The 23,480-nt window shown below is 42.1% G+C and overlaps 1 protein-coding gene across 3 annotated transcripts in view; it reads left to right on the top strand.

Annotated features, from left to right (window-relative positions):
* Window positions 1-23,480, top strand: part of ADAMTS14 (ADAM metallopeptidase with thrombospondin type 1 motif 14) — a 308,575-nt gene that overhangs the window by 272,745 nt on the left and 12,350 nt on the right. For all 3 annotated transcript variants that reach the window (XM_077454435.1, XM_077454434.1, XM_077454436.1), the window contains exons 19-21: window positions 359-566; window positions 3,566-3,695; window positions 16,401-16,514. In XM_077454435.1, coding sequence (XP_077310561.1) covers window positions 359-566; window positions 3,566-3,695; window positions 16,401-16,514 — 452 coding nt within the window. The remainder of the gene's footprint in view (window positions 1-358; window positions 567-3,565; window positions 3,696-16,400; window positions 16,515-23,480) is intronic.

Raw genomic sequence — 23,480 nt, forward strand, 5'->3', positions numbered from 1 at the left:
ACATACAGTGGGACCATGGAAAGCGAATATAGCCATCTTCTAACAAGAACTGGATCACAGCAGATAAAAATAATAATCGTAATAATAATCTGAAGGTGGCTGAGAACAAAAGAATGTATTTATTAAGTTAAGAATATATATTTGAATAGAGTATGTTTTAACCACATTTTAGTGTCACTTTGAGGAGGACTCTCTCAGAGGTGTACACAACCAGTTTCATATATACCAATAATTTAGAATAGCCATTTTAGATGTACAGACCCTTTCATTGGAAAGATGTATTGTGCTGTTTATTTTCTCAATAAATGTTAAATATTGTGTTTGGTGTAATGAAAAATGTATGTAACTATGTTTTCAGATGGGTGGTGGAGGAATGGGGCCCTTGCAGTAAGACTTGTGGTAAACTGGGTGTCCAGACCAGACTGGTTCAGTGTATCCAACACTTGGAAAATGGCACAAACAGGACAGTTCATACAAAATACTGCACTGCTGAGCGTCCAGAACCAAGAAGACCATGTAACCGAATACCTTGCCCTGCGCAGTGGAGGACAGGAGCCTGGTCACAGGTTAGTCATGCACAGTGAGGAAAAAGCTCTATGACAAACATCCTTGTAACACAAGATAAAGAGAGCACTCAGTCACTCATTGTAGAGCCCTTTTTATGTAAGGAATCACCAAGAAAAAAAGCCGTGTAGCACCCTCTACCAATAGATAGGTGCTAGTAATAGATTTTTTAGTGGTTAGATTGTCAGCACAGGCAAATTTAGGCAGGCCTATGCTGCAAGCTAGGCCTGTCTGTTTTGATCTGGGCTCTGGGAGTGGTCAGAGTAGCAGTGGGTGCTCTAGTTCTGAGGCGCCTCCCCTGCTTCCAGGGAGAATGTTCTGGAAGAGGGGCAGGGCTTGGGACTGGAGTGGCAGGCAGCTTGTGTGGAAGCCATGACTAATCCCCGACTGGTATTGGCAGGGGTCGGGCCTCCTATATAACCTGAGGTAACATGCCACTGGGAGGATTGTTGGCTGAGTGAAGTAGAGGATAGCATACTAGACAGCAGCAGGAGGGCACCCCCATCAGGGGGGGGGTGTACCGATCGCAGGAAGGGAGAATCTGTGAGGGAACTTTGCCTCTACACGTTCATTGCTAATGTCTTTATCATTAAACGATCGTTGATAAAGAATTCCTGGATCAGAAGGACAGGTGAAGCTTTTGGAATGCATGGACCAGTCAAGTTCTCCATCAAGGACTCAGGGCAGAGAGAGTTAGGTGAGTGTTATCACAGTGGAGAGCTGGATGTGCCAGGAAGTCTGTGATGGAACATTGCTTCTACACGGCCATTAGCAAAAGCTTCATCATCTAAACAGTGTGTAATGGGGAGTCCTGGATCAGAGGAGAGACTGTGGGGATATGTGTCAAATCCATGTGGCTTGATGGCACAGGATTTGCAAGCTGGGCTGTCTGGGAACAGTAGTCCACCATCCATAAAATGCTTTTAAACTACTAGGCCTCCGGGGAGAGGTGCTGCAGGCCTCTGGCCTAGTAGCAGCGAGCAACCAGAGCTGGCCAAAGGATTTATTCAGAGTTAGTCCTTCTTGCTGATAGAAGAAGATGTGACATTGCTTTACTTCAAGATAAGTTTTGTGCAGGAGGGGAACTACAGGATAAGCTTTGTGCAGGAGAAGAGAAGTTCTGAGAACATTGCTCTTAGACGGTCAAGAGTGTGATGTTCTCATCCTTTACACGGTAATGAATGGGGAATTCTTGGAAGTAATACTCTGCGGGAGTTGAGCAGAGGAGGAGCAACCATCTGCATGGTGATGCAGGAGGAAGATCATAGCAATTACAAATGCACATCATCTCTTCTGGCTCTAACTATGTGCTAAGTTTTTGCAATCTTTAAAATATGAAGGCAATTTAATTATTCTATGGGCATCCCATATACCCTTTTTCCCAACCAAGGTGTATTCCCCAATAAAACAAAAACAAAACCAGCAAAAGCCTGTTCATTGTCTCTGCAAGTGATGTATGGGAGTCTTGCAGCGGGGTGAATAGGTGGATTGTTTGTTACTAGTGGCAACTACACCACTACAGCTGTATTATTTTTACCTCGGGCAACAGACTCTTTGCTCTGTGATCTAGTGCTGGTCCCTTTCAGGTTGACTGACACATCATGTCCTATATCCCCAAGTCCTGTGATCCCAGGCGGCCATGGACCAAAGGTGTACATCATCATACTGGCCTGGGCTCACAATAGTGACAATTACAGATCAGCTGCACTGTCCAGGATCAACGACTGTACATTGCCATTGCTGTAACAGGACCTGCAACTTCACCATCCATGAAACTGCAGGATTTGTATGGAATTAATAAATAGATCCTTTAAACATTGTAATAGTGGGTGGTAATAATGAGGAGGGGGTGGATACGTTTAAAAAAATGTGGAGTTGTGCTTTAAATATATTATAATCTTCGCCTATGAAAAAAGATGTATGGATACTACATCTTTTTTTTTCTTTTTATAAAAGATTGGCCTATACAGTATACACCAATGTTGGGCTTCTTGCCTCCTGTATTTTACGCAGAGATGATGTGTCGATCGATGTCCATGGTTCTCTGCAGATCTTGCTGACCTTGACTCAATATAAAATGAATAGAGTAATAAGGAAAGAATTCAGTAAGATTAAAAAGAAAAAGCTGTGGAGAACCCAGGAGAGGCAGCAGAATTGGCAATCATATACTGACTTATTTTAAATGAATGCATGTTAGTGAAGCATTTATTAAGTGTTAGCTGGGCACTGGGGAGAGGCAGTGGAGGTTTCCATATCCTAGATTGCAATTTGAAATAATAGAGAACTAGGACAGATCAGCAACAATTCATAGTAAATAGTATGGAAATAACCCTTGGAAATTCACTGAGTGACAACGGAATGTATCCAATACCACCGCAACTCTTCTTTCTGGTCGTCTTGAGCTGAACCAAGCCAAGTGTCAAAGAGATCAAAGTACACAAATCCATTTATCAGCAAATTCACAAAAATGTCTCTTATTGCACCACAAACGAAACATACCTCAAAGCAGATCATTTCCTCTACACCACTTCCCCTTTAAGCACTTCCCACTAGAAAAAACACTCTTATGGGTATTTAACAAGAATTCTTGTTGCTTTTCAACACAACAAAAGTGCATCAAGAACACATCATAAATACCATGGGCGTGTTAATGAGCATTACTTTGTTCTTAATCAACAAATTGTACAAATATGTGAACAAGCCCTTATGCTACATGTTGCATGTAAACACAAAAAAGTAAATCTTTAGTTGAAATGTTTCTTCCATTTATTGTGTGCATGTGTTATATATTCTGCATTGACTACACAAACATACTTTTTTCATTTATATTGAGTTTTTTGTATTTATTTATGAGACTCAGGGGAGGTTGTGGTGCATCTGTTATCTGTTTGTAAGAAACCAGCGATTTGGAAGACTCTTAGATCCTGCATTAATGGGAGCAAATCTCTACATTTGCACAGGCTGTGCCTCTTGATTGATGTCAGCTCATTGATTTTCACAGTGCTCATCAAGTTGCGGTGAAGGCATTCAACAGCGCCAAGTAGTATGCAAAGGAAGCGATAATGTTATTGGTCAGTGTGATGGTGACAAGCCCGAAACTATCCAGGTCTGCAAGATGGCCTCTTGCCCAGGTATGGTAATGATGTGTATATTTGATGCTTGGCTTTAACTTTGTTTTGTCCTAGTAGGATACATGATGTTGATTGTGGTATCCTGAAATGAATCCTGTTTTTGGAAAGATAGTAAATTTTTGAAACCGACATGAAATCTGAAACAGCTTGAGTTGGTCAACAATTTGAACATACACATGGTAAATATATTACAGAAGCAATGATGTAATAAAGCTGGATGATTGGCTGGCAACAGATTGTGTATGTATAGTTGATGGGAAGCATAACACAGAGTGTAGATCTGCAGTGAGAGAACCAGAATTCATTACTGTTAGTATCATACCAATTTGTTTAAAAGACAAACCATTAACACAAATCGTAATGCAGAATTGAACCAAAAATGTAATATGTTGCAGTTTAGCAATCCCTAAATGTGTTGGCTGTATTAGTTTTATTTTTTTCTTTATTTCCAACTGATGACCTAGCCAGCAACACTCTTCCTGTCTTGAGGTGTCTCTGAATGGAGGAGCAACTAAGGGACGCCTTTGGACAGCAGAATTGCCAGTCTAGGGAGTGGGTAGTGTTAGATGAAATAGCAGATTTAGATGGACTTTACTAACAAATTGAAGCCAAAACTTCAGCTAACACATTTTAGGCAGTGATGGCAACATCGTTTTTTTCTTTTGGGATGAAGGTTTAACATAAATAAATAAACACTTACCATTGTAAGTGCCTCTGTAAGTGTTAAAGTGGATCTAAAGCAATTCATTGCATTAAGGTAAAAAACCTTCTGAGCTGTGGGAGCCCTACCCCCTCCCCTTTTTTTAAGTACAGTGGCTCTCCCTCCTCATTGGGCAAATTGAGCCATTGGCTCCCGCTGCTGTCAATTAAATGCTGTAAGGAGGGAGCAGGGGGTGGGGCCCAGTTGTCCTGATCTGTTACACTAGACGCAGGCTAGGTGACTCGGAGTGAGCCCACATGGGTACCCCCATGGAAAGTGGCTTTCCATGGGGGCACTCGCCGAAGAGGAGGTGCCTGGAGTGCCAGCGGGGGACCCAAGAAAAGAAGAATTGGGGCTGCTCTGTGCAAAGCTATTGCACAGAACAGGTAAGTATAACATGTTTGCTAATTTAATTTTTTTTTTTTTTTTAAGGTTTAATGCCACTTTAATTTATTTGTCTCAACCCACAAATTGCTACTTTTGTTGGACTGCTTGCTCTATTATAGGAAATGGAAAAATAACAGACTTACAACCAGGTGAAAATAAAGGGAAGAAGCCTAAAAAGGAAATGAATGCAGCCACCACATCTAAGGATTTGTAAGCCGCAACACATTTTTTGGGGAGGTTTTTTGCGCTATAAACCAAAAAAGAGCGACAAATTTGTAAAAAAACACATTATTTTTTACTTTTTGCTATAATAAATATCCCCCACAAATATATAAAAAAAATTGCAAAAAGCGTATATTGATTGGTTTGCGCAAAAGTTATAGCGTCTACAAAATTGGGAATCGTTTTATGGCATTTTTTACTAGTAATGTCGGCGATCTGCGATTTTTATCAGGACTGCGACATGATGGCAGACACATCGGACAATTTTGACAAATTTTTGGGACCATTGGCATTAATACAGCGATCAATGCTAGAAAAATGCATTGATTACTGTAAAAATGCCCCTTATTACTGTGACACCCATAGAGGAAATGGAAGATGCAGCTATCACCTGTACAAGAAGACCCAGAAAACAAAAATCGTTTTATCGTTCATATTTTTTGCTAGGGCAGGAAGTGATGGGAGATCTTCTCAGTAAGGACAAATACAACAATAAAAACCTGACAGAGAATTCAAACCTTCCCCACTGAAGAATTTGGCTGGAGTTGGGCTCTAGGATGAATTGTAAGGCCGCGTACACACGGGCGGACTATCCGTCCAACTAAGTCCGTCAGACAATCCGACAGACAGTCCGTCCTACTTTTGAATGAACGGACTTGACCACACACGACGAACAGACAGTCCGCTGAAAGCTTGCGCGATGACGTGTACGGCACGTACGACGGGACTAGAAATTCGACGTCCAATACACTGCAATGCAACCTTTGGCCGTGTAAATCCTTTCTGAGCATGCGCCATACTTAGTCCGTCGAACTAGCCTACTCACGAGCGGACTGTCCGCTGAAACCAAGTTTGGACGGACAATATTACGGAAATTCCGAAAGACTTAGTCCGCCAGACTGTCCGCTGAAAAAGTCCGCTGCAGCCCACACACGAGCGGATTGTCCGCTGAAACACGTTTCAGCAGACTAAGTTAGACGGACAGTCCGTCAGACAGTCCGCCCGTGTGTACGCGGCCCTAGACTCCTTTCACACTGAGGCTCTTTACAGGCGTTTTTGTCCTAAAAATAGCACCTGTAAAGCACCTGTAAACTGCCTCTTCTGCAGCCCCAGTGTGAAAGCAAGTCCTGCAAGCCGCATCTTTGGGCTCCTCCAACTTAAAAGCAATTTGAAAGCAGCTTTTAACCCCTTTTTAATGCAGAACGCCCGTGTGAAAGGGGTCTTAAAGTAATAAAATTAAATGCTGCTATCCCTAGCTATTAAGGAGTGAAAACGTTTTTAACCACTTGAAGATTTCCCCCCTAATGACGAGGCCATTTTTTGAGTCGCTTTCACTGATAATTGCGTGGTCGTGCAACGCTGTACCCAAACAAAATTGGCGTCTTTTTTTTCCCACAAATCAAGGTATTTCATCACCTCTGCGTTTTTTTGTTTTTTTTGCGCTGTAAGTAAAAAAAGAGCGACAAAAAAACCAAACAATATTTTTTACTTTTTGCTATAATAAATATCCCCAAAAAAATAAAGACGAATTTCTTGGAAAAAAAAAAAATTGAAAGTGTATATCTATTGGTTTGTGCAAAAGTTATAGCATCTACAAAATAGGGGATATATTTATGGCATTTTTATTATTTCTTTATTTCTTACTAGTAATGGCGGTGATCAGCAATTTTTAGCGGGACTGCGATATTGCGGCAGACAGATTATACAGCAATCAGAGCTAAAAATAGCCACTGATTATTGTATAAATGCCACTGGCAGGGAAAGGGTTGACACTAGGGGGTGATCAAATGGTTAGGTATGTCCTAGGGAGGTGTTTCTTATGCCGCGTACACACGAGCGGACTGTATGGCGTACTTAGTTCGTCATACAATCCGACGGACAGTCCGTCGTACTTTCGACTGAACGGACTTGACCACACACGGATGCACAAACAGTCCGTCGAAAGCTTGCGCGATGACGTGTACAGCACGTACGACGGGACTAGAAATAGGAAGTCCAATACACAGCAAAGCACCCTTCCGCCGTGTAAATCCTTTCTGGGCATGCGCCATTCTTAGTCCGTCGAACTAGCATACTGACGAGCGGATTGTCCGCTGAAACCAAAGTACGACGGACAGAATTTCGAAAAATCTGAAATTCTTAGTACGCCGGACTGCACGCTGAAAAAGTCCGCTGAAGCCCACACACGAGCGCATTGTCCGCTGAAATGTGTTTCGACGGACTAAGTACGCCATACAGTCCACCCGTGTGTACGCGGCATAACTGTGGGAGGAGGGGACTGACAGGAAGTAGAGCAAGATCGCTGTTCCTGATCACTAGGAACAGCAGATCTCTCTCTACTTTCCTGACAGATCAGGGATGTCAGGAATAAGCGGTTAAGTAGACCAGAGATGTAACTACAAAAGGGAACTGAGACCAAACAATCAAAGTATATATCAAAGTATATATCTTTAAGGTGACATTCAGAGGTGTAACTAGAATCTTCAGGGCCCTGGTGCAAGAAACCATGAAGGGCCCCCATAAGCTTGGGCGGGCATACGGGCATACACATGTATATAATATACATGTGTGTGTGTGCGCGCGTGTGCGTGTGCATATATGTATATATATATATATATATATATATATATATATATATAAATATATATATATATATATATATATACAAAAAATATCATTATATTGTGCAGATCCCCCCTTACATCAGGGTCCCCAGAGAGCCTCCCCTAATACCAGGATCCTCAGAGAGCCTCCCTACTTATATTAGGATCCCCAGAGAGTCCCCCCTTTTACATCAGGGTCCCCAGAGAGCCCCTCGTACATCAGGGTTCCCAGAGAGCCCCCCCTTACATCAATGTCCCCACAGAGCCCCCCCGTACATCAGGGTCCCCAGAGAGCCCCCCCTTCTAGAGGTTCCCTTGTACCTGGCTGGTTTCCGCAGTGCACCTTGAACCCCCAGCACATCTCCATAAAGAGGACCTGTTGTCACGGCCCATGCTGCCATAAGAGATGTTCTTCATCCCTTGGTGAAAGCAATAAAGTTAATACAAAAAAAATTTAAACAACAGTGTAAAAAAAGTTTTGGATAAAATAAATAAAAATAAAAGTTTTAAGCATTCCCCCCCACTTGTGTTTACGCACAAATCCGAATGCATACGTAAGTCTTGCCTATGGGGAATTTTAAGTACCATAGTTTGAAGCTATTCCACGGGCAGACATCATTTTAAAACGTGACATGTTACGTATCTATTTTCTCAGCAAAACATCATATTTTATATTTTACCATGGGTATAATATTGTGTTTGTGTGCAATAAAATTAATTAACCACATGACCTCCAGAAAATTTACCCTCGCTTTCGTGACCAGGCCAATTTTTGCAATACAGCACTGCCTTATTTTAACTGACAATTGTGCGGTCATGCAACACTCTACCCAAATAACATTTATTTAATTTTTTTCACAACAATAGTTTTCTTTTGGTGGTATTTGATCACAACTATGTTTTTTTATTTTTTGTGCTATAAACTTAAAAAAGAACTTAACATTTTGGCTAATATGTATTCCGCTACATATTTTTAGTAAAACAAATCCCAAAAAGCGTATATTGATTGATTTGCACAAAAGTTATAGTGTCTACAAACTATGGTATATACAGTTGTACTCATCGGTTTACATACTCTGGCAGAATTTATAATTTCTTGGACATTTTTTAGAGAATATGAATGATAACACAAAAACTTTTCTTTCACTCATGGTTAGTGTTTGGCTGAAGCCATTTATTATCAATCGACTGTGTTTACTCTTTTTAAATCATAATGACAACAGAAACTACCCAAATGACCCTGATCAAAAGTTTACATACCCTTTTGATTTTGGCCTGATAACATGCACACAGGTTGATACAAAGGGGTTTGAATGGCTATTAAAGGTAACCATTCTCACCTGTGATCTGTTTGCTTGTAATTAGTGTGTGTGTGTGTATAAAAGGTCAATGCGTTTCTGGACTACTGACAGACCCTTGCATCTTTCATTTCTGGATCCTGAGTCATGGGGAAAGCAAAAGAATTGTCAAAGGATCTGCGGGAAAAGGTAGTTGAACTGTATAAAACAGGAAAGGGATATAAAAATGAGAATGCCAATCAGCAGTGTTCAAACTCTAATGAAGACGTGGAAAATGAGGGGTTCTGTTGAAATCAAACCACAATCAGGTAGACCAACTAAAATTTTAATCCACAACTGCCAGGAAAATTGTTCAGGATGCAAAGAAAAACCCACAAATACAGGACTCTCTGAAAACATGTGTGGTTGTTTCAAGATGCACAATAAGTAGGTACTTGAAGAAAGATGAGCTGCATGGTCAAGTCACCAGGAGAATGCCATCACTATGCAAATACCACAAAGTATCCCACTTACAATATGCCAAACAGCACAGACACAAGCCTCAAACCTTCTGGCACAAAGTCATTTGGAGTGATAAGACCAAAATTAAGCTTTTTGGCCACAACCATAAATGCTATATTTGGAAAGGAGTCAACAAAGCCTATGATGAAAGGTACAGAGGTGGATCGCTGATGTTTTGGAGATCTGTGAGCTACAAAGGCACAGGAAATTTGGTCAACGTTGTTGGCAAGATGAATGCAGTATATATAAAAAAAATACTGGTGGAACATTTGCAATCATCAGCCAGGAAGCTGCGCATGGGACGTACTTGGACATTCCAACATGACAATGATCCAAAACACAAGGCCAAGTAAACCTGTCATTGGCTACAGCAGAATAAAGTGAAGGTTCTGGAGTGGCCATCTCAGTCTCCTGACCTCAATATCATTGAGCCACTCTGGGGGGGGGGGGATCTCAAATGTGCAGTTCATGCAAGACAGCCCAAGAATTTACAAGAACTGGAGGCTTTTGCCAAGAGAAATGGGCAGCTTTAGCATCTGAGAAGATAAAGAGCCTCATCCACAAATACCACAAAAGACTTCAAGCTGTCATTGATGTTAAAGGGGGCAATACACTCTATTAAGAACTGGGATATGTAAACTTTTGATCAGGGTCATTTGCGTAGTTTCTGTTGCCGTTATGCTTTAAAAAGAGTAAAGACAGTTGATGTATAATAAATGGCTTCAGCCAAACACTAACCATGAGTGAAATAAAAGTTTTTGTGTTATCATTCATATTCTCTGGAAAATGGCCAAGAAATCATAAATTCTACCATGGTATGTATACTTATGAGCACAACTGTATGTCTGTGTGTGTGTATATATACATATATACACTGTATTTTTATTTATTTTTTTATTAGTAATGGCGGCGATCAGAAACTTATAGCAGGACAGGGATATTGTGGCAGACAGTCAGACAATAACTAACACTTTTGACTGGGAACCAGTCAAAAGTGTCAGTTAGTATCTCCCATAGTACTAATACACTGATCAGTGCTAAAAAATATGCACTGTCACTAGTGACACTGGCTGGGAAGGGGTTGAACATCTAGGCGCTCAAAGGGTTAACTGTGTGCCTAGCCAGTGTTTTACAGTTCTATGTGTGCTGCTTTTATTTAATGAAATGATACATCTTATACCCTGCTTTTCTGGCAGCATGCACACATGCCCCCCTAGGCGGAGGTGCAGAATCACATATATAAACATATATACGTGATTCTGCACAGGAGGGCCAACCTGTAACAGTAAATCTGCTATATGGTGGTCCTTAACTGGTTATAGTGTATTTTTTCCAAAAAAATTGCTTTTGAAAAACCACTGCGCAAATACTGTGTGCTATAAAAAATTGCAACACCCACCATTTTACGAAAACAAAGAAAAATGGATGGCGCGCACACCTAATAAAAAGTGTATAAAATGTGTACTCACAAAGTGCAACTCTCAATAGGCTCTCTCAATAGTGCAGACACATGTGCCGTATCACATCAAGCGGTAAAAGCTGACCGTTTCGGGGGCACACCCCCTTCCTCAGAGCTAAGCTACTCTGGACAACTGTAGACAAGTGCTTTTAAATAAGGTGGAGGTGGAAAAGGTTGATTGAATGGCCCCACCCCAGAGACATCTGATTACACAGTTAAATCATTCAAAAAGCTTCAAAACAATAATAATATTGATAATAGTGATAATAATGATAATGGTTGGTAGGAAGTGGAGGAAATGTTTTTAACACAATTAATTTCACATTCTAATCAGATTGATAATTCACCCATACAAATGACAGCAACAAAGATGACCCCTGATATACTGGAGACATCCCTGTGACAGATCCCTGGAGACGTTATGGATACATTTGTGTATCTGCCCCCTAGTCACCTTTATGGAACACAGTGATGTCACGCCCTTGATAAAGTCACGTGACATGTGATGTAACGCTTTGGGAGGAGCCAGTGATGTCATCCGAGGTGTCTCTTTTCTAACACAGCAGACACTGTGTGTTGATAGCTTATAGTGGTTTATTGTTCACAAAGCGTTGTTAATGGTCATCTATACGTGAGTGGATCAGCGTATGTTTATTGAACTTTGTGTGATGATCATTGCGCAATGATTGCTCTCATGATTGTTTTTTCATGATAATTATGCAAACTGATGAATGTATTGAAGAATCACAGAATTGTGTGCAAAAGGAGAAGTTTAAAGGAAGAATAAGCCTGAATACCTTCAGCATTGTGGATATGGTTCATGATTGATGATAAGACAGTATTGTGGATTTTGGTTCATGATTGATGATAAGATATACCCATGTGAAGTATATTCAAGGACTTCTATTAGGGATCATTAGAACCTGTTCACAATTAATTTTCTCTGCTTGTGAAGGTGTATGTGGGAGTCTTCAATTTGAAGAATTTTGGTTAGCAGATTGCTTTAGCACTCAATGATGATTTTTATTGAAGCGTGACAAGCATTCAGCACGGAGCACTTTATATATATATATATATGATATATATGATATATTGCACACGGAGAACTTTATATATACATATGATATATTGCACTTTAATATTTTTAATACATAGCACATATTGCACTTCATAATTTTTCACATATATGCATAAAGTTGATTGCAGCACACTATTATTTGTTATATATTCAGTGTTTCAAACTTTATCATACCCGGGCTGTCTACTAGTTTGTCTACTACTCTTGTTTGGACAGATTTAAAGAGGAAGTAATTCCTCTTTGATTCCCTGCAAAGGTAAAGCATAATGGACTACTATGCATTGCATAGTAGTCCATTATGTGTCACTTACCTGACACAGGAGCCAGCGAAGTCACCGCTGTCCCCTTTAGTCCGGAGCGTCCATCTTCTTGGTGGGTCTCGCAGCTCCGCCACTGTCATTCGGCGAAGCCGCGAAGACGTCACTCCCGCGCGTGCGCACGGGAGCCGCCACTTGCGGCATATCGCCGTTGACAGCTGTGCGGTCAGTGCGCCTGCACGCCGCTGTCAATGGCGCATGCGCCGTAGACAGCGGTGCCTGTCTTTTGGCAAATATCTCCTAAACGGTGTAGGTTTAGGAATATTTCTTGGACCTACAGGTAAGCCTTAATCTAGACTTACCTGTAGGTCAAAGTTGGTTGTAAGGGTTTACAACCACTTTAAGTGTGTTATTCCTAAGAATTACAGGCCTACAATATAAAACGCTAAATTTCCATGCATTACAATTGTATCGCTTTGAGCATCAAAAAGCTGAAATAATCAAGCCGCCAGGGGGTTTAAAGCACTTGTCATTGGTTGTCCAGAGTAGCTTAGCTCTGAGGAAGGGGGTGCGTCCCCGAAAAGGTCAGCTTTTACCCATTGATGTGATATGGCACATGTGTCCCCACTATCCCATACTGTGTGGTTTTCTGGCTTATTGAGATTCCAACGAGGAAGACGCCGCTCCAGGTGAGTAGTCACTACAGTCCAGATGCACTGAGTGGAAGCCACAGCTCGCCACCGATGATCAATAGGAAGAAAAGAATGGCTGCACACCACAGGAACGTTTTAACGATTTTATCCCAAAAATAGCAAATGACAGCCAACAAAGACAGAGTGTCCGAACCCAGGAGGTGATGCGTGCTTTTCACACTGACCTCAGTGCTTCTTCAAACCATTCAAACAAGAAAGGCATTGCTCCAGGTGAGCAGTCACTGCAGTCCGGATGAGCTTGGGGCACTGAGAAGCACTGAGGTCAGTGTGAAACACACACTTCACCTCCTGGGTTCAGACACTCTGCCTTTGTTGGCTGTCATTTGCTATTTTTGGAATAAAATTGTTGGAACATTCCTCTGGTGTGCGGCTGTTCTTCTCTTCCTAAAGCTTATTGAGAGTTGCACTTTGTGAGTACCCATTTTATACTCTTTTTTTTTTTTTTTCTTATTCATTAAACATCACTGGTAATGCGTTAGGTGTACGTGCCTTCTACTTTGTTTTCGTAGTTTCCATAAGATTACCCCATCTGTGGAGGGCAGCATCCACCTAGTCTTGGAATACTGATGCCCTTGTTGCTCTTTACCATAGAAGACCTCTGAGCACTGGAAGTGACTATATTGTCTTTGTCTACCCACCATTTTATTCTATAGGGCCTTTGTTAAAAATATATATATAATGTTTGGGGGAAAGTAGATTTTTACACGTATGTGAGAAGTGTCAGCATTGGCCAGGTGTTGACGTGGTTAAAGTGTTACTAAACCCAGGACCCTGAATTCACTATTTATGGCCTCTCACAGTACACAGAACATGGAAATGTAATTATTTTAGTAAGTATAAACTGCTAAATACTTTTTCACATCAGCAGTATATAGCAGTCTTGTGACTTCTATGAGAATCTGGTTAAAGCTTGTAGTTTTCATTCTCCCACAATTGTCCAATGAGAATGCAGGACCCCTGACTCTCTGTCTGGACAGTGCTGATTGGCCCTGTGCTAATCACTTGCACTCTCCCAAGAAAAAAATAAACTCTCTAGCAATACGCACCAAACTGAGCATGTGCAGCCTGTGCCCTGGCTCTGTAAATAGCAGGTTATCTTTTGGGGACAGTGGAAGAAAGAGATGATCAGAGTAGACAGGATTGAACAGCCTTTTTACACAATGCAGAGGATTGGGTTCCACGGTGAGTATAACAAGCATGCTTTTCTGCATATACAGATTGATTTTGCTTTTGTGGGTTTAGTAACACTTTAGATAGCCAGGTGCCAAGAGCCAGTCACAAAATAAATTGTATGTGTGACCAAAAAGGCTCACACTAGAAAGCGGTTACCTAGAGGGACTAATGCAATATACTAGAAAAATATAAAGGTTAATACATTTTATTAGGTGTCAAAATGCTATAGTAAAAGTGAAATTAAACAATAATTAGAAAATAGACCACATCCATCTCCCACCCTCGACTACATTGTCTACCCCAATTAAAAATAGAATAACCGTCACTTGGGGCTACCAAGAGGCAATAAAATCCAGATTGTTTTAAGTACAAACTGGTATCTTTGATAATGCAACAACATAGACATAAATTACCTTAACATTTGAATATATGATCAGGATTAGATTGCTTTACTGGACACTGCTATGGGGGAATATTATCTATCATATATTTATATATATATATATCAAATAAAATAAAATAAAACAATATGTTCTTTAGTAAGAATAAATCATATGTAGACTTATACACAAAATACAATTTTTGGAAATAATACCTTGGTGCTACTTTAAGACATAATGATATTTGCAAGTGGGTGGAGCCCCGGTTTTAAATGTCATGTAGTGAAGCAGCCCGTTGATACTGACAAAGCTGAGAGATATACACCCATTGGAAAAATACATTGATGTCACGACTTCAGTGACATTAAGCCTGGACACACATATCCACAAGTACCGACTTATCGGTCCCTATTGTGGGGGCGCGACTATGGTGAGGGGCTATCTAATTATTCAGCACATCTACGGAGCGGCAGTATATACTGCAGTGAGCAAGCACTACACCAGATTGTTCTGAGGGAGCGGATATGGCAGATCCATCTTCTAAATGTCTACAAGTCAGGAGCGGATGTGATAGAAAGTCCATTGATGCACAGCCACATACACCTGACCAGTATCATCAAGTTACAACGGAGAGTAAACTAAGCAGGTCAGTAGTGGGACATATCCAATATGGATGGGACGCTCTGAGTGAGTACTTTCCTTGATCGATGGATCAACTTTCCCGGTTACCTGCTTATGTTGCAATAGCTCTGTCTACTGTATTATGCATAGCTGAAACTTTTTAGGACTGCCATTTCAAGCGGTGGACTTTCCACCATTCATGTTCCAGTAACATCTGAGCCTTTCACACTTTTATTCTGCTGATCTTTGCTGCTATCTACATTATACTTTTGCTGCCCGAATACTTTTGACTTTCATATTACCTTGGACGGTGAGAGACAATCTCAGGAATGAACCAATATCTGATTGCTATTATCTAGGGGTGTCATTATCACCAACTGACATCACATCTACAATAGTGACTTTATCCTCACCATACATTAGGACTTTTTACTGTGAGGTGTTAGAGTCAGACTATCCAGATTAGTGACCTACACACAATCTGGATTTTATTGCCTCATAGTGGCCACAGATGACAGTTATTCTATATTTAATTGGGGTAGACAATGTTGTCAAGGGTGAAATGGATGTGGTCTATTTTCAAACTATTGTTTAATTTAACTTTTACTATTGCATTTTGATACTTAATAAAATGTGTTAACCTTTATATTTTTCTAGTATATTGCATTAGCCCCTCTAGGTAGCTGCTTTCTAGTGTGAAACTTCTTGGTTACACATACAATTTATTTTGTGCCAGGTTATTTTGGTTTACATGGGACCGCACCATTTGGTGTGAGCTAATACGAGGCTTTATATAGTTCCTTTTTTCTATTTAATTTATTTCTGCCAGAAGCCAGTCCCTTGTACAGCATTTCAAGCCCTTCATTAGCACGCTTTCTAGCATGTCTATCAGGTTGCAATTGCCTTCTGCACAAGTGGCTTTTGAGCAACATGAGTTTCCACAAAAGAGTTTTATGGCACTTCTGGATACAGTAACATGGTTCAGTGGGCATAAGTGCCATAGCGGTAGAGACTTGGAACTTACAAATAGCATCTGACAAACAAAGCCAAATAAAATGGCCAAGTGGGTTGGTTAGCTGCACCACAGAAATAATGTTGTGGGACATCTATTGTGCCCTCAACCCCACCCCAGTATAACCAGATATCACTAAACAGTGAAAAATCCACAGTGTGCCTTTTGTAATGATTTCTAAATAATTAAACATGATGTATAAAGCATTTTGTGTTACTTTGCCAGGTATATTTTCATTTTTTTTTTGGCATGGGTATGCATTTTATTTACCTGTCCTGATAAATGTAATGTTGCTTTTTAGGAAAATCAGCAGGACTTACCCATCAAGCAGAAACAAGTGATCTGAGCCCTTCTAAGACACCTGTAGCTGCTCCCCAAAATTCCCTTAAAAACCCTGTGAACAAAATATCTACCAGTAAGTATGGAAACCTTATGTCCCAAGAAATCAAATCTATGGGTCACATATTTCATTTTATGTGCATATACCATTTTTTGTAACTCTCTTGTTGAAGGTACACGTGTAAGTAAATGTTCTCTTGGTTTACAGAAAGTTCATTCAGTGTGAGTACCAATTACCAACAACATTGGGGTTGATTTTCTAAAGATAAATATACTGTGCACTTTGCAGTTGTAGTTAAATACTGCAAGTGCATTTGCTACAAAGCTTAGTAAATGAAGTAAAGCTTAGTTTTGAAAAGAATACGCAATCACACGATATTTTTTTTTAAAATAGCGTTTTTGCTTACACATGATTGTATGATGGAAGTTAGCAGAGCTTCCCCTCATTTAACAAGCTCTGGAACAACTGCACTTGTAAAGTGCACAGTCTATTTGCCTTTAGTAAATGAATCCCATTATGTCTTTTTTTGTGATGAGGACTGTGAATCAAGACATCGGGGTGGATTTACTAAAACTGGAGAGTGCAGCTATACATAGAAATCAATCAGGTTCCAGGTTTTATTGTCAATGCAGAATTGAACAAGCTGAAGTTAGAAGCTAATTGGCTACCATGCACAACTGCACCAGACTCTGAGTGCTCCAGTTTTAGTAAATATCACCCCTTTGTATTTCTATTCACATGTGATAACATGTTTTAGTTCTATTTAGCTATTAATTATTTATTGTGATTATTTATCTTCGCTCCTGACTTTGAATGTCAATTGGGTATGCTTCTAAAAAAGTCAGATGAATGGAGTACCTGTCCTGACTAGGGATGAGCCCGATATTCGAGTCGAACGTAAGTTTGACTCGAACATCAGGTGTTCGCCGAATAGCAAACAATTTGGGATGTTCGTGGCAAATTCGAAAGCCACGGAACACCTTTTAAAAGTCTATGGGAGAAATCAGAAGTGCTAATTTTAAATGCTTATATGCACGGTATTGTCATAAAAAGTGTTTGGGGACCTGGGTCCTGCCCCAGGGGACATGTATCATTGCAACAAAAAGTTTTAAAAATGGCCGTTTTTTTGGGAGCAGTGATTTTAATAATGCTTAAAGTGAAACAATAAAAGTGAAATATTCCTTTAAATTTCGTACTTGGGGAGTGCCTATAGTATGCCTGTAAAGTGGCACATTTTTCTCATGTTTAGAACAGTCCCTGCACAAAATGACATCTCTAATGAATAATGAATTGTTGGGTCCTGGCAATACAGATAAAAATCATTGAAAAAAATGGCATGGTATCCCCCAGTCCATTACCAGGCCCTTTGGGTCTGGTATGAATATTAAGAGGAATATAAAAAAAAATTGTGTGGGGGTCCCCCCAGGACCCGACAATTCATTATATCTGCTAGTAGTTTTAAATTACTTTTTTCCTTTAGAAATGTCATTTTGTGCAGGGACTGTTCTAAACACGGGGAAAATGCGCCACTTTACAGGCATACTATAGACACCCCCCCAGGTACAAAATTTTAAGAATATTTCACTTTTATTGTCTCACTTTAAACATTATTAAAATCACACTCCCAAAAAAAGGCGGTTTTTCAAACTTTTTTTTTGCATTGATACATGTCCCCTGCAGCAGGACCCAGGTCCCCAAACACTTTTTATGACAATAACTTGCATATTAACCCTTAAAATTAGCACTTTTGATTTTTCACATTCGTGCCCCATAGACTTTAACGGTGTTCTCGCGTTCAAACAAATTTTTTGCATGTTCTGCTGGGAACCGAACCAGGGGGGGTTGGGCTCTTCCCTAGTCCTGACTACAACATCAGATGTGTACATTGTGGCATGCAACTACTAAGGGTACTATTTGGGCACAGGAGAAGGAATGCTCATTGAGTCCTATCTCCCACCAGCAACCTCCAGTGGCCACCTGGATCAGAGAATTATAGGTGTTTTATGTCTTTATTGTGACTGCAGAGTCTGTTGTTTTCAGAGAGAATCTGGAAGCCTTAAATTAGTAGTAAAAAGATCAGCAAGGTACAGCTATTATGACTGTCCTATGTATGCTCATAATTATTATTATATTATATTTATATTATTATAATTATTAATTAAATAAGGCTTTTTTTTAAATTATAGGAGTATTTACATTTAAGAGAAACTAGCAGCATGGCAATATGGGAGCTGCCATTTAAAGGTGTAGACTCTGGAGCTTTCTTGCTTCTCTGCTTAAGAGTCATTGGAGGTTATTTACGAAAGGCAAATCCAGTTCTCACTGCAAGTGCACTTGAAAGTGCACTGAAAATGCACTTGGAAGTGCAGTCGCTGTAAATCTAAGGGGTAGATCTGAAATTAGGGGAAGCTCTTGTGTTTTTATCATCCAATCATGTGCAAGCTAAAATGCTGTTTTTTATTTTCCTTGCATTTCCCCCCTCGGATCTACAGCGACTTTACTTCCAAGTGCACTTGCAGTGCAAAGTGGATTTTCCTTTAGTAAATAACCCCCATTGACTCGGAATACGTATGTACTGGTGTGCAGTGTTGTTATGGGGCAGTGAAAGGTGGCGAGATGTGGTAATAAAGTGCATTGCACTCTTTTTGTTCAAACGTCACAAAATTACACTTCAATTCTCTGCACCACAGCCTGTCACAAGGTGCTGCAGTGACATGCACATATGTGAGTTGTACTATGTTAAAATGCAGTGCAGTGTGCCTTACTGCAGCCTTGTGGTGTGAACAAGGCACAAATAAAACAATTCCATGTGCTCTAACGTTGGGTTTGGACATTCAGCTGTGCAAATCAATGCAGGTATTGTCAACAAGCCCTTATTTTTAAATAAAATTGAACAATGTATTATAGGTTATAGTCTATAGACTACATAAAAATAAAATATGTTTTGCAAAAATTGCTCAGGTCCATAAACAGTATTTACAGTAAGTACAAGAGCTGAATTGGTTAATATTACCATTATAACAGCACTGCCATCTAGTGACACCATTGATCATTACATAAACATTCCATATTAGGCCTTGAATTTTGTTTTAGCAAGTACTTGACAGTGATAGTGCAATGATGTGGACCTCCAAATACAACCAATGTTGAATCGTTTTTTTGTTTTGTTTTTTGGAGTTGGGAGGGCTGCCAGATAACCAGAATTGTGTCCTGCACCCTCCTTGCTTTAAAACCACTGCAGGTCTGGTAGACATGCTGTGTCCTTGCTTTCTTGTACCACACACAGCTCCTAATATTTAACACTTTTCATATGTATAGTATCTCACAGAAATGAGTACACCCCATGGGAGTCTGCAGAACTTTTTTCAGGGGGGGGGTATCATTTTAGGGTCACCCATGCGCCGCCCCTTTTTGACATTGTCATTATTACATTTCATGGTCAGAGACTGCAGACATAGTACAGTCCCTAGGATAAACAATGGATAATGACTGACAGGCCTTCTTACCAGACCCAGCCAGACTAAAGGAGTGATCCCTCTGGCTGGATGATCGATCACTCTGGGTTTCCCTGGGGCAGTGCTGGTGGTGCTGGGCAGCGTGGCTCTCTCTCTGGTGGCACTGGGCAGCGTGACGCTCTCTCTCTGGCTTCCGCCCAGCACACTCCATGTTCTTTGTCCTGTAGCACTCTCTCCCTCAGCTTTTTTCCAGGCTAGAGTCTCTCAATCTCTCTCTTGATCAAGTTGTAGCCTCCTCCCTGTAGAAAATGGGATCACCAATCTTTGGGACTACATGTCCCATGATGCTCTCCTCTCCTAGTCACCTTTGATTGGCCCTCAGTTATGGCCAATATGGAGGAAACAGAGCGAGCAGGAAGCTGGACAGGGCACCTAGTGAGAGCCGCTGTCTCTTCTTAACTGGGGAAAGGGGGTGAGCAGGGGAAACCTCTGCTAGCTCACAGCTCGCCTTTCTCCTGTCACAGCACCGCCAAGTTCTCTGCTGGACTGAGCAGGAAAAAGAGTCCGCAGTCACACTACACTGATGGGGGGGCTTGACAACATCTTGACGGTGTCACCTGACTGGCAGGTGGCACCCGGGTGCGGGCTTCCCAGACCCATATAGCGACGCCACTGTGCTAAATTTAACAGTGCTGACCTGATCCATGATTTCGGCGGGGGGGGCACTTGATCCCCCTTGCCCCTACCTGCGGCTGCCCATGGTACACGCCTCACATTTTTGTAAATGTTTTATTATATCTTTTCATGTAACACACTGAAGAAATTACACTTTGCTACAATGTAAAGTCATGAGTGTACAGCTTGTATAACAGTATGTAGCGCCGGCTCCTGAAGAGCATGTGCTATGTTTTTTGAAATTTAATGTTACATCTGAACTGCAGTTTGGTTTGGGTATAATTATTCCAAATTTGGACCTCAGCATCAGTCTGACTGGACTATAGGGTGTTCAGCCTGGCCATAGGGGGCACTGTCTCTTCTGGCAGGCATGGAACCACAGTCTAGTTGGGTGCTTTAAGGTTACTTTCTCTCGGAGCCAGACCAGTGGGAGTGTCACTCTTGCTGTGCTTTCTGGGAGAGGGTACTTAAGATGCAGATGTCACGTGGTTGGGGGTTCCGGTCCAAAAGTATGTTCTGACTTCATGGTCCTGGTCCTCCTGACCAGCCCCCAGGAAGGTTATGGCCTGGGGTGCAGATCCACCCAATGTTATGTCTCGGGGCTGGCTAGCCCGAGGCAAGGAAACTAAAGAAAGGATTCCAAGGTGGCCCGGTGCCATCTCCAGTTGTGGAGAGGCCCAGCAACTTCGTAGCTATCCAGGGGAGGACTCTTCAGAAGAAGGCCACGTACGGGTTGGCTTCTTAGCAAGAGCCTGGTGAGGCTGAGGGACCTAACTGAATCCAATCTCGTGGGTATCGCTGAACCGACTGAAAGATACTGGTACCACACGAATGTTCTACAACAACGTCTGTGGCAGAGACTTATTCCTACATGTTCTACAACAACGTCTGTGGCAGAGACTTGTTCCTGATTTAGGCACCTTGTTGGCTGCTAGGTATTGTGAGAGAGGGACTATCCAACTTGAGTGAACATCCAGCTGTGAATGGCTATTCTCTGGATTTAGTCAAAGTAAGTAAGTTTGTTATTATTGACTTTGACACTAATGCCGCGTACACATGATCAGACTATCCGGTGGACAATCCGCCCATGTGTGGACTCCGGCAGACTTTTTTTCCCCCAAAAGTCCGGCGGACTTAGAAAGTAGTTTTGACTCAAAAATCGTCCGTCGGACTCTTGAAATGAACGGACTTTCCCACACGGGGAGAAAAGTCAGTTAATTTTGAATGCGGCTCCAGGTAGCCAGGACTAGCGAAGGAAGTCAATGTCGCCGCCTTCGGCGGCGAGATTGACACGTCGCTGGCCCCGTCACCTGGTATGGACTTAAAGGGGAAGCCCTACGCTGAAAAAACGGCGTAGGGGGTCCCCCCAAGGTCCATATAAGACCCTTATTCGAGCACGCAATCTGTCCGTAACATGGGGGAATGCACGGCCCCCCCACCCCAAAGCACCTTGTCCCCATGTTGATGAGGACAAGGGCCTCTTCCCAACAACCCTGGCCATTGGTTGTCAGGGTCTGCAGACGGGGGGATTATCGGAATCCGGGAGCCCCCTTTAATAAGGAGCCCCCGGATACCGGCCCCCCACCCTATGTGAATGAGTATGGGTTACAGTGTACCCCTACCCATTCATCTGGTGAAAAAATGTAAATAAAACACAACACAAGGTTTTAAAATAATTTATTGCACAGCTCCGGGGGTCTTCTTCCATCTTGGGGGGGGTCTTCTTGCCGGACTCCTCCGCTATCTTCTGCACTTTTGCTAGCTCTTTTACTAGCAGAGGAGCCCCGCTTTCTTCTTTATCGCCGCCTGGGGGTCTTCTTCCGACTTCGGGGGTCTTGTCCCCCTCTTCGGTTCTTCTTGCCGGGCCTCCACTTTCTTCCTATAGCTCTTTTACTAGCGGTGGACCGGTCTTCTGTCGCCGCCGCCTCTTCTTCGGACTTTGGGGTCTTGTCCCGCTCTTCGGTTCTTCTTGTCGGGCCTCCGCTCCTTCTTCCAGCTCTTTTACTAGCGGTGGCCCGGTCTTCTGTCGCCGCCGCCTTCTCTTTTCTTCTTCTCTTCTTCTTCCTTGAGATGTTGACTCGACGCTTTCTCTGGCCGTAATGACAGGGACGCGTTATAAGGCGACTTATATAGTGACAATGGGTAGGGTCTCCGGGTGATGTCCCTGCCCCTTATGATGTCCCAGTCCCAGCATCCTCTCTAGTAAAAGAGCTGGAAGAAGGAGCGGAGGCCCGGCAAGAAGAACCGAAGAGGGGGACAAGGCCCCCGAAGTCGGAAGAAGACCCCCGGACAGCGACGAAGAAGAAAGCTGGGCTCCTCTGCTAGTAAAAGAGCTAGCAAAACAGCAGAAGATAGCGGAGGAGTCCGGCGAGAAGACCCCCGGAGCTGTGCAATAAATTATTTTAAAACCTTGTGTTGTGTTTTATTGACATTTTTTTTCACCAGGTGAATGGGTAGGGGTACATCGTACCCCATACCCATTCACATAGGGTGGGGGGCTGGTATCTGGGGGCCTCCTTATTAAAGGGGGCTCCCAGATTCCGATAAGCCCCCCGCCCGCAGACCCCGACAACCAACAGCCAGAGTTGTCGGGAAGAGGCCCTTGTCCTCATCAACATGGGGACAAGGTGCTTTGGGGTGAGGGGGCCGCATGGCCCCCCTTTCCCATAGCACCCCACATGTTGAGGGCACGTGGCCTGGTACGGCTCAGGAGGGGGGGGCGCTCGCTCGTCTCCACCCCCTTTCCTGACTGGCCGTGTTGCGTGCTCGGATAAGGGTCTTATATGGACCTTGGAGGGGGGATCCCCACACCATTTTTTCAGAGTAGGGCTTCCCCTTTAAGTCCATACCAGGTGACATTGATTTCCTTCGCTAGTCCCGGCTACCTGGAGCCAAGTTCAAAATGAACGGA

The sequence above is a fragment of the Lithobates pipiens genome, unplaced genomic scaffold (assembly GCF_037356315.1).
Source record: "Lithobates pipiens isolate NorthernLeopardFrog02 unplaced genomic scaffold, aLitPip1_a1.2 Scaffold_25, whole genome shotgun sequence".
Taxonomy (NCBI): Eukaryota; Metazoa; Chordata; class Amphibia; order Anura; family Ranidae; genus Lithobates; species Lithobates pipiens.